Source organism: Muscardinus avellanarius (assembly GCF_963383645.1).
Source record: "Muscardinus avellanarius genome assembly, chromosome: 16".
Classification (NCBI taxonomy): Eukaryota; Metazoa; Chordata; class Mammalia; order Rodentia; family Gliridae; genus Muscardinus; species Muscardinus avellanarius.
The window spans coordinates 23958771-23970140 of NC_137802.1; the positions used below are offsets into that span (position 1 = coordinate 23958771).

The following is an 11370-nucleotide window of genomic DNA, read 5'->3' on the forward strand; positions in this document are numbered from 1 at the left end:
GGCTCTAATACACTATTCACAGCATAGATGGCTTATTTTCTCTCACCAGGAGAACGTGGCCTCCACGGGACAGGTGGCTGAGGTGGAGCTGGGTGGTGGAGCTCTTGCCCTACATGCCCGAAGCCCTGGCTTTGATCTCCAGCACGCGCACACACATTGTTGAATGGCCATGCGAAGGGCCAGAGGCTGAAACTGAGCCCAAATCTGGATTTCTAACGACCTGTACACTAGACCGTGTCTGGGTTGCAATGCCGAGGGTCTGGGGCCGGGAGCCCGCAGCTCGGTCCCGGGCTCTCTTCCAAGATGGGAGTTCTATCCTCCCTCGGGGGAGCCATGCCGGAACTTCCAGACAAAAAGCAGGAATTTCTGAAATCCGGGCCGGGCGAGCGGTAATAGGCACCTTGGCGGCGGCCAGCGGAACTCCGGGCCCTAAATCACCGGCGCCCCTCCTGCGCCCCGCGCCCGCCGCGCAGCTCGGGGCAGGGGCGGCCGTGCGCAGCCCGGCCCCCCGGCAGGTGCTTTGAAGCCGGCTCGGGCGCTCCGGGCTTCCGCCAGCCCCGCAGAGGGCGCGGGGAGGGCGGCCATTTGTCAGGAGAGTGTGAGGGCCTCAGAATTATTAATTTGGAGCTGTGGGCCTTTTTTTTGACCTGTGCATGGAAGGGCGGGGAAGCGGGTCTGGAAAAGTAGGAACTGTGCGAAGGAGAGGCCAAGCTGGGCCAGGGGCTGGGAGAGGGAAAATCTGCGGCTCCGCATTTCCTTAGCTTTTACTGAACTCCATGGCGATTTGGGGGATCGTGTTAGGGGGCAGGAGCGAAACCTGCGGCTCAGTCTCGTTTTTTTTTTTTCCCTTACTGATTTTCTGTTACTGTTTTTTTTTTCTTTTCTTTTGAACCCCATAGTCGTCAGATACAATAGATTTTCTCGACGTGCAGTGCATGGGTGGGGATGAGCAAGAAGAAAATTGTGTAGTCAAAATTGTTCTTAAATAGGGCTTAAATGACAGCATATAGTGGCATTGTGTATTTAACCCTGAACACTGTTTTTTATGCAAGCTAACATTTGATAACCACTGAGATATAGACTCTGGAAGAACGTGTGTGTGTGTGTGTGTGTGTGTGTGTGTGTGTGTGTGTGTGTTTATGTATATAATCTTTCTGAGCATCCAACTGCTTTCCTGTGGAGACAGTTTAGAATTGAGTAGTTCTCAGGTGGAGCTTAAGAAGTTTTTGCTTAATGTTGCGGCCACTACCACCACACTTTTAAGACAGTTATATCTGTAATCCCAGTAGTTGGGAGGCTGAGCTAGGAGGATCACAGGTTTGAGGACAGCCCCAGGAATGTGCTAAGACTCTCAGCAACCTAGCTGAGTTTTGTTTCAAAACGAAATATAAAAAAGGGATGGGATGTACCTCAGAAACGAATGATCCTTAGTTCAATCACCGGTACCACATACACACAAAAAGACAACGATCAGCTTGGTGGAGTTCAGAGGCGCAGAATGGGAGCCCTGTGGGGGCTTCCTGGGGCTGGCTTTGCAGAGGCTACAGGCTAGCAAGCAGCTGAGCCCACCTGGACTCCATTGCAAACCTTGGCATGCAAAGCGGCCCGGCACCTTCCCTGCAGACGCAGGAAGGGAGCTTCAGGCTGGTCCTGAGCCTGGCCGGCCAGGCTGTCCCTTCGGCTCTCCCATGCTCTCTCAGGGATCCCAGTGGCACCATCAGGCCAAAGTTTGTTAAGAAGACAGGGGGCAGCAAATCTCATCTCCGCAGGCTGGCAGCTGGACTTCCCCGCCCTTGACCTCCCGCTCCTGTTCTCTCTCCATCTGCCCCCCAGCCAGCCTTCCAGGTTTTCTCTACATCAGTCAAAGCCTTATTTTTCACACTTAGTTGAAAATGCTTCAATCCCTTAATAGCTTTTATTTCATTTATTTATTTATTTATTTATTTTTGGTGGGGCTGGGGATGGAACCCAGAGGCATTCAACCTCCGAGCTACAGCCCCTGCCCTATTTTTTATTCTTTATTTTGAAACCAGGTCTCACTGAGTTGCAAAGGGCCTCACTAAGTAGCTGAGGTTGTCCGCAAACCGCGATCCTCTGGTCTCAGCCTCCCAAATGCTGGGATTACAAGCATGCGCCACCACGCCTGGCTTCTTAATAGCTTTTATTTCAAAGATCAGATGCCAGGCTGCTAATAGCTACCAGCAGTCAGTAGGGGTTTTGGTGCTGGGAGAGGATGCGCCCCAGGCTGAGAATACGGGCCCAGCCTGGAGTGGTTGAGATGCTGGTCTTTGAGCAGAAGCCACACCGTGGCTCAGCCTTCTGTCATGGGGCCAGTTTCCTCACTCTTTGAGTCCCAGTTCCTAGTCCAGAAAAGGGTGATCATAATAATGGGCCTTAGAGGCCGGTTGTGAGGTCAAGGTAATTTATGTTTAAGAGCACGTAGTACAATGCCTGGCCTGTAATAAGCACTTTGCTGAAATCAGGGCTAAGATTATTATTGCTATGATTATTGCTAAATAGCATCTCATCCATAGTGGGCTGTGGGTTCTAGGACACTGAGTCGCCAGAGAAAGGATGTACTAGAAATAATCTAACAAGTAAGCTTGTTTGTCACCTGTTGGCATCCTCCCCACAGCTCCTGTGCAGATGCCCTGGAGGTGAACGGGGAAGGAAGGTTCCTATAGGTCATCTCCACCCTTCCATGGAGATAGGGGTGCTCTTGATCATAGGTCGAGGCCTTTAGGTATCCAGGTAAGTTTAGATGCAGAGCTTGGTACCGATGCTCAAGGCCGGCTTCCTGAGCATGACACCTGTGCAGTGTCTTAGGAGCACCCTGGGTATGGCTTAATGCTGAGTGGTCACCATGTTCAAATAGTTTGAAACAAAGTGCTCCACATTTTTATTTTGCACTGGGCCCACAAATATATAGCCAGTCGCGCCTACACTATCCTAGAGAAGACATCTTCCATGCAAAGAAACAGAAGCTGAGGTGCAGAGACAAGGACATGACGGGTACCAGGTCACAGAGTGAGTAGCCTGTGGCTGGGATGGGCGGAAGGAAGAGTTATTTTACTGGCCAAACTTCCTGTCCCACCTGGCCCTGCTGCCACTGAAAGCTCTGGGTGCTCTGCTCTCCTCTGAGGGGCTGGGCAAGGCCTTGGGTCCCAGCATCTAGGTAGAAAGTGAACATGGTTGCGGTAGCAGCAGAGGTGGCCATGGAACCCTCAAGAGCCAGATCCTGGGTTTTGGTCCCTTCCCTGCCTCCCACTGAGACCCAGTGAGACTGAGGTTTTGTCCCTGGAGCTGCCTCAGGGGTGTGACCTAGAGCCCAGGCGCTGTGTGGAGTCCTGTGTGAGGAGTGCAGGTGTGTGTGGCTGTGTATGTTATGGGGAGGCAAGGAGCCGATTTAGTATGAGGGGAAAATATTTGGTACTAGCTGCCAGTTTGGGGGGAATAGACCCTGAGAAATAGAGAGTTCTTTGGGTACTGCCAGTCTACTCAGCAAGACAGATGGACAAGTAATCACACAAATAAATGCATATGGTTTGTTTCCTAGTGCCCTGTTCTTTTCTTCTGTGGGTTATTGGAAATACTCTTTGGCAAGGTGGAGGTGAGCTGTAGTCCCATCCCGGCTGATGCCAGGACAGGCATTGGCATTTGGATTGTGGCCCCAAATTACAGATATACCTGTAGACACCTGGCATTCCATCGGGGTCTTTCTCTAGGATTAAGCATTATTCTTTTTCTGAGATCCTGTTTAAAGTTCAAATCCCTGGTGGCCGTGGTGGGGATTTTACATCAAATTCCTGCAGCATCAAGGGATAGGGCTGCCTGAGGGCCCTGGGGTCCAAAGGAGGCCCCTGATTGGTACACAAGGGGAGCCAGAAGGAAGAGAAAGTGCCGTCACCCTCTGCTGTTGGCTCAGCCCAGCTCTGTTTGCCAAAGGGGGAGTCCAAGGGAAGTCGGGGTGTAGGGGGGGGGACATGGGGTCAATCAGAACCCCAGTTCAGAGCCGGGTCCTTATGCTGGTGGCTGAGGCCAGAAGCTTCCAGGCTTACCTGCGTGCTGTGCAGGGTCAGCCGTGTCAGCCCTCCCTGCCCCATCAATCCTCCTTGTCTTGCTTTTCCTCAACGATAGCTCTGTGGGTGCCCACAGGACAAGGACTTTCAAGGTTATTAAAACACACCTGACCCCCCACTGGGCCCTTCTGTGAGCCTATCAGCTCTCCTGTCCAGCGGGAAAATTTGGCACTCTATCTGGGGCCAGAAGGGCCGTGGGTCCCATCCACCCCGGAGCCTCCCCACCCCAGTGGGGCAGAGCAAGTTGCCTGTGGTGACTGGAGCGTTGCCCCGGGCTTGGCCAGGCGACCCAGCTGCTCGCCGTGTGTACAAGAATCTGCACGCTTCCTTCCGCCCTCGCCAGCTTACCTGGAGGCAGGTAATAAAGCAGGAGGCGGGAGACAAGGATGCGGAGGGCGGGGAGCCACGTGGTGCCATAAAGCCAGCTAGAAAGGGCCTGTCCAAGGAGTGTCCAGCCTGCGGGGCCCACACTTGGACCTCACCCACCCTGAACCGGAGGAGCAGGGCAGGCCTCGGGGGCATGACGGGGGCCGGGGGCTCTGCGGAGGGCGTGGGGCGCTCTTGCCCGGAGCCTGGGAGGGACTTCGGGGTGCTGAGGGAGAACGGCGCCCCCCGCGGCTCGGGCGAGGCCGAGGCGGCGGGCGGGAGGCGCGCCCGGCCGGTGCGGTCCAAGGCGCGGCGCATGGCCGCCAACGTGCGGGAGCGCAGACGCATCCTGGACTACAACGAGGCCTTCAACGCGCTGCGGCGGGCGCTGCGGCACGACCTGGGCGGGAAGCGGCTGTCCAAGATCGCCACGCTGCGCAGGGCCATCCACCGCATCGCCGCGCTCTCCCTGGTCCTGCGCGCCGGCCCCGCGCCCCGCGGGCCCTGTGGCCACCTGGAGTGCCGCGGCCAGGGCGGCGCTGCGGACGCGGGCTCCGGCTCCCCGCGGCTCCCGCAGCCGCCCGCGGGGCCCCCGGCGCCGCGCTGCCCCTCGTGCGCCCCGCACACGCCCCCGGGGCGGCCCCGGCCGGTGGCCGCGAGCCCGGGCTTGGCCCAGGCCCCTGGCGGGAGCTGGCGCAGGTGTCCTGGGGCTCCCTCTGCCGGGCAGCTTCCCTGGCCGCGGGGCTACCTGAGAACCGGCCCTGGGCTGGGCTACCACTCCTGACCCGGCCCCCGAGGCCGGCCAGACGACACACCAGGGCAAACTGCAGAACCGACACGGAAGGGCGAACTGCAGGACTGCTGCGGCCGACGGGGGACAGGGCTGCTCTGCGGAGGAGCCACCTCCTGCAGGCTCCTGGCCTGGACGTGTTGACTGAACTCTTCTTGGAAAGTGGCCCTGGTGTTGCTGCGCCCCTGAGCCCTGCTTTTGAACAGGGGACGGGTGTGGGAGCGGGGTGCGCGGGCCGCCTTGGTCTGAGAGCCCAGCGCCGGCCTCTTCCCTGCCTGTGCTTTTGCCCCAGGTCTGATCTGCAAGAGGCAAGCAGGAGCCGCCAAATAAAAAAGGAAAACTGTCCTCGCTGTCTGCTACCACAATCCCTAAGCCCAGCGACCTGGGGTGCCAGGAAAGCCTGAGAACTGGGGCCTTGCCCTGGAGTGCTGGGCCAGGGCCTACAGGTAGGGGCTGGGGGCACAGGTTCACGGAAGAACTCAGGCGTGGCTGAGCACAGGAGGGACCCTCAGAGACAGCACTCCTCCCTGTGTCCCTGGGATGGGAGAGAGTGGGATCTGTACAAAGTCCACAGGGCCTGAGGGGCTAAGGATGAGGCCAGCCCCATCTGGACTTCCCTGGAGAACTGCTGTCTCAGTGAGCCACAGCACACACTGCCATGAAAGGAGACTCTAGACCAGGGAGGGGAAGGAAGCGAGGGCGGAGCCCAGGCCTGGGGGAGTGCTGCCAGTACCCCAGTGACCCACAGCTGCGTTGGAGCATAGGCTCAGGATCAGGCTGGATGGGGGAGGAGGGGCCGGGCCAAGACTGCAGAGTGGGTGGGACCAGGGCCCCCTCCCTGAGGATGCTGGGAAGCAGTGCATCTAGGATGTCCTGGGCTGGCCTAGCTCAGGCCAGTGGAGCTGCTTTTGAGGTGCTGCCTGTGGCTGAGGCTGAGAGTGCTGGGGGCTCTCTGGGCCCTTTGGAGAGCTGGGTTCTTGCCAGCTGAGGACTCTGGCCTTAATCCTGCCCACTGCACCCGACAGTGCCACCGACTGACAGGGGAAGGGAAGGAGCCCTGGCCCCTGGCCTCAGCTCTCAATGGTGACTGTCCCATCCTGGGGAGGCTATGAGGTGATGTGGTCCATAAGGTATACTTTCTGGCAATTAGAAGTGTGTACACGTGATGGCTCTTTGTTTACTTTTATAATCTAATGCTAGAGCAGCCTGGGTAATGCTTGCCTCAGGGATATATTCTTTGGTAACATGATAAAGTGACCAGCACTTCCGGTTTTCCTGAATTCTAGGATTTATTTATTTGTTTATTTATTTTGTGTGTGGTATTGGGGGTGGAACCTAGGGGCTTTTCTACCTCCGGGATATCCTCCAAGACCCATTTTGCTGAGAGCCTCACTAAGTAGTTGAGACTGGCTTCAAACTTGTGTGATCCTCCTGTCTCAGCCTCCCAAGCCCTGTCTCAGCCTCCCAAGCGCTGAGATTACAAGCGCGCGCCACCACTCCCGTCTTGAATTCTAGGATTTATTTATTTATTTATTTATTTATTTATTTATTTATTTTGGTGGTATTGGGGGTGGAACCCAGGGGCCTTCTACCTCCAGGCTACAGTCCCATTCCTATTTTATATTTTTTATTTGGGAACAGGGTCTCTTAAGCCAGCGGAGGCTGGCTTTGAACCTGCGCGATCCTCCTGTCTCAGCCTCCCAAGCGCGGGGATTACAAGCGTGCGCCACCACGCCCGGTGTGAATTCTAGGATTTAAAGAAAGGGTTCTTTTCACTTAGCTGCGGTCTTAGCCCAGAAATGAAGAGGCACCCCCTGCAGGTGGAGGCTCGAGGTGTGGCAGAGTAGGGCCGCTGAGCCAGAGGGATCCACTAAGTACTTCCCTCTCCTAGCTTACCGGCCCAGGGACCTCTCAGCCTCAGTGTGCCCATCCATGTAATGGGCCAACATAAGCACAGGCGCTGTTGGCTGTTGTGCAGACTAAATAAGATGGTACATTTAAAGCTCTCGGCATAGTGTTTAACCCACATAATCGCTCGCCAAGTAGAAGCTAGTAAGACATATTTTATTCACAGGGACTTGGAAGGAAGGGATGTATGGGAATGCGGTTATAGTCGATAGGGTCTGCAAAAGTTTAGGTGTGTGTTTGAGCACACACTTCCACATGTCCGCATGGTGATACGTGTTTTCTGAGCACTTTGAGGTCTTTTGGCATATACACATTATGTGTGTGCTCGTGGAGATGTGTGCATACTCGACTATGTGCAACTCAAGAGAAGAGCAGAGCCACGTTCTGTGCCAGGGCAGCAAGGATGATGTGTTCCCAGGGTGCTCTCCGGAAGGGCCCACTCACTGGATGGGGAACTCTAGGGTGTAGGGTCACGTCAAGCTTCCCTCATGCTCCGCGCGTGTGTGTGTCCACAGATGCTGGGGGGGCTGTTGCTGCTCCTTGAAGAGGGTTGGCTGGGCTCGGGAAGGCTTCAAGAAAAAGAGAAATTTGCTTTGTGACATGTGGCTCCAGACACCCAAGGAGATGCCAAGAATCTGAGGGCTGCAGGGTGCAGACAGGAGGGGCTTTGTTTCCTCTTCCCATTGGATAGGCTGGAACTAACCTACAACTCCTGAGGTTCCTCCCCTGTGCCCCGCCACTCGAAGGGCCCCCAGGATGCAGTGCCACTTTCCCCTCTGCGCTGTGAAACCCTTAGCTTCTTGGCATCTGTCACACTTACAGCGCACAGGAGGGGCGGGCGGAGGAGGGACTGGAGTCACAGGCACCCACTCCGGGCACTTGCTCAGTGCCTTCTTCTGATTCATCCGGCCCTGGTCTAGGAACCTGGGGGTATGGTTGCCCCCTTCAGGCACTCCCCACCCAGTGGGGAAGGGGAAGGAGAGAGGAATTCCTTTCTTTTAATTCTCCTCTTCCCCCTCCTCCTCCTCCTCCTCCTCCTCCTCCTCCTCCTCCTCCTCCTCCTTCTTCTTCTTCTTCTTCTTCCTCCTCCTCCTCTTCTTCCTCTTCGTAGTAGTAGTAGTAGTAGTAGTAGTAGTAGTAGTAGTAGTAGTAGTACTGGGGATGGAACCCAAGGGCCTTCTACCTCCAGGCTATACCCCCAGGCCTATTTTATATTTTATTTGGAAACAGGATCTCACTAAGTTGCTGAGAGCCTCACTAAGCTGCTGAGGCTGGCTTCGAACCTGTGCGATCCTCCTGTCTCAGCCTCCCAAGTGCTGGGATTACAAGCGTGTGCCACCACGTCTGGCTGGAATTCCTTTCTTCTATTCCCTGTGTCCACACCAGAGAGAGGCAAGGCCAGGCAGCCATGGAATGGAAAGAAGCCAGTCCACGTGCCTAGCTGGGCCAGGGCTCCCCATTCAGGCCCCAGGCAGGTGGCTCTGGACACATGGAGCTGGCCCAGGAGTTCAAAGCTCGTCTTAGTTCTAAAGCTGGCCCAATTTCTGTAGAAAATATTCACAGGATTCCTAAAGTCTGAAACCCCAATTTTTATGTAAAATGAAAAAAAAATTTCATTGAAGTCAGGAGTGTTCTACTGCCAAGGCATAACCCTCTTTCCATACTTTTGTAATTTTTTATTTCATGTACTAGAGATTGAAACCAAGGGCATTCTGCCTCTGTGTTATACCTCCAGCCCTATTTTATTTTGGAACAGGGTCTCACTAAGTTGCTGAGAGCCTTGCTAAGTTGCTGGGGCTGGTCTTGAACCTTCAATTCTCCCGTCTCAGCCTCCCAAGTACTGGGATTATAGGAATATGGAAGTAACTTTTTAAAAATCATGGGTTAGCTGGGCGTGGTGGCGCATGCTTGTAATCTCTGTGCTTGGGAGGCGGAGACAGGAGGATCGCGCAGGTTTGAAGCCAGTTGTGCTGGTTTACGAGACCCTGCTTCCAAATTTAAAAAAAAGTATAAGATAGGTCTGGCTGGGAGTGTAGCCCAGAGGTAGAAGGGCTTCCAGGAACCCTAGTACCACACACACACACACACACACACACACACACACACACACACACACACAAGCATGGGCTAGCCAGGCGTGGTGGTGCACTCTTGTAGTCCCTGCACTTGGGAGGTTGAGACAGGAGGATCACACAGATTTGAAGCCAGCCTCAGCTACTTAGTGAGGCTCTCAGCAACCTCTGGTAGTGTAGCCCGAGGGCAGAAAACCTCTGGGTTCCATTCCCAGCACCATAAAATAAATAAATAAAAAACATTAAAAAAAAAAGTGTGGGTGAGTTTGTAGTTTGGTCTCAGAGTACAGATCAAACCTACTTTGTAGGATGAATATAATTCATGGGCTTCCATGTTCGAGCTACATGGGACGCTTACTGGGGTAAACGCAGATTAGAGAGGGATCTGGCACAGTTGGCCGTGTTGGAGGCACTAGACCTGGAGTCCAAACTCCCTGGTTACTCCCTCAGGCGCCCCTTTCAACTCTCCTTATTCTCCTCACATCACTCCACTAGGTGGCGCTGCGAACCCAGCATCTTGTCCTGGCAAAGAGAAGCCGGTTCCCAGGTACTCCAGCCCAAGCCTGCAACCTTGCCACCACGGAGAACTCCGCGGGCTTGGCTTTTCTCTTCCATTTTTGCTAAATCAAAAATACTTCTTATCTGGGTGTGGTGGCGCACGCTTGTAATCCCAGCATTCGGGAGGCTGAAACCAGAGGATCCCAGTTCACGGACAGCCTCAGCTACTTAGGCCCTCCACAACTTAGTAAGACCCTGTTTCAAAATAAGAATAAAAATAGGGCAGGGGGTGTGGCTCGGAGGTCAAATGCCCCTGGGTTCCATCCCCAGACCCCCCCCCACACACAAAATGCTTCTTTCTGAATGTTTCATTCTGTCTTCTAGACCACTGCTACCTAATATGAGCCACATCTTAAATTTCAAATTATCCACATTTTTTATTTCAAATTTATTTTTTCTAAGCACATTTTATTTATTTATTTTGTGGTACTGAGGGTGGAACCCAGGGGCTTTTCTACCTTCAGGCTACCCTCCCAGCCCTGTTTTGTACTTTATTTGGAAACAGGGTCTCACTCAGTAGCTGAGGCTGGCTTCAAACCTGTGTGATCCTCCTGTCTCAGCCTCCCAAGTACCAGGATTACAAGTGTGCACCATCACGCCTGACTTAAGCACATTTTAAGAAGTAAAAAGAAAGATGAAATTAATTTAAATAATTATTTATTTATCTCCATATATGCAGACATCATTTCAGCATACAATCAAGATAAGCATGAGTAGGGCGAGGTGGTACATGCTTGTAATCCCAGCACTTGGGAGGCTGAGACAGGAGGATCACAGGTTTGCAGCCAGCCTCAGCTACTTAGGGAGGCCCTTTGCAACTCAGTAAGACCCTATTTCAAAATAAAGAATAAAAAATAGGACTGGGGTTATAGCTTGGAGGTAGAATGCCCCTGGGTTCCATCCCTGGTTATTGAAGAAGAAAAAAAAGAGGATAAACATGAATAAATCTTTTTACATTTTGTTTTTGGTTGGTAGACATCAAAATCCTATGTGTATGGGGCTAAGGAGGGGCACTGGGGATTGAACCCAGGGGCATTCTGCCTTTGATCTATACCCCTAGCCCTATTTTATTTTGAAACAGAGTCTTGATATGCTGCTGAGGACCTTACTAAGTTGCCAAGGCTGGCCTCGAACCTGTGATCCTACTGTCTCAGCCTCCCAGTTGTACACACACACACACACACACACACACACACACACACACACCCCTCTGGTGACTTCAGGTCGCCTTTGTAAACCGAGGTAAGGAGAGGAGTCAGGAATGTAGAGAGAAGGTGCAGCTAACAGGAGGCAGAAACAGAGGGAGGGAACCTAGATGAGAAAGAGTCAAGCCGCGCGTGGTGGCGCAGGTTTGTCATTCCAGCACTGGAGAGGCTGAGACTGGAGGATCATGGTTCGAAGACAGCCTCAGCTACTTAGTGAGGCCCTCTGCAACTTAGTGAGATCCTGTTTCAATGTTTCAAAATAAAGAATAAAAAAATAGGACAGGGTGTAGCTCAGAGGTAGAATGCCCCTGGGTTCCATTCCCCCCAAAAAAGAGCCAGAGGCAGGGCAGCGGAGCTTGAGCTGGCGTCTGGCCAGCAGGCGCTGAGCTGGG

General features: G+C 53.8%; 1 protein-coding gene across 1 annotated transcript; it reads left to right on the forward strand.

Annotated features, from left to right (window-relative positions):
* Positions 1-333: 333 nt before the first annotated feature.
* Positions 334-5229, forward strand: BHLHA9 (basic helix-loop-helix family member a9; the record flags this gene model as incomplete). Its single annotated transcript, XM_080713994.1, has 2 exons — positions 334-389; positions 4236-5229. 2 exons carry the CDS (start codon positions 334-336, stop codon positions 5227-5229), a joined length of 1050 nt encoding a protein of 349 aa, XP_080570120.1.
* Between the last annotated feature and the right edge of the window lie 6141 nt (positions 5230-11370).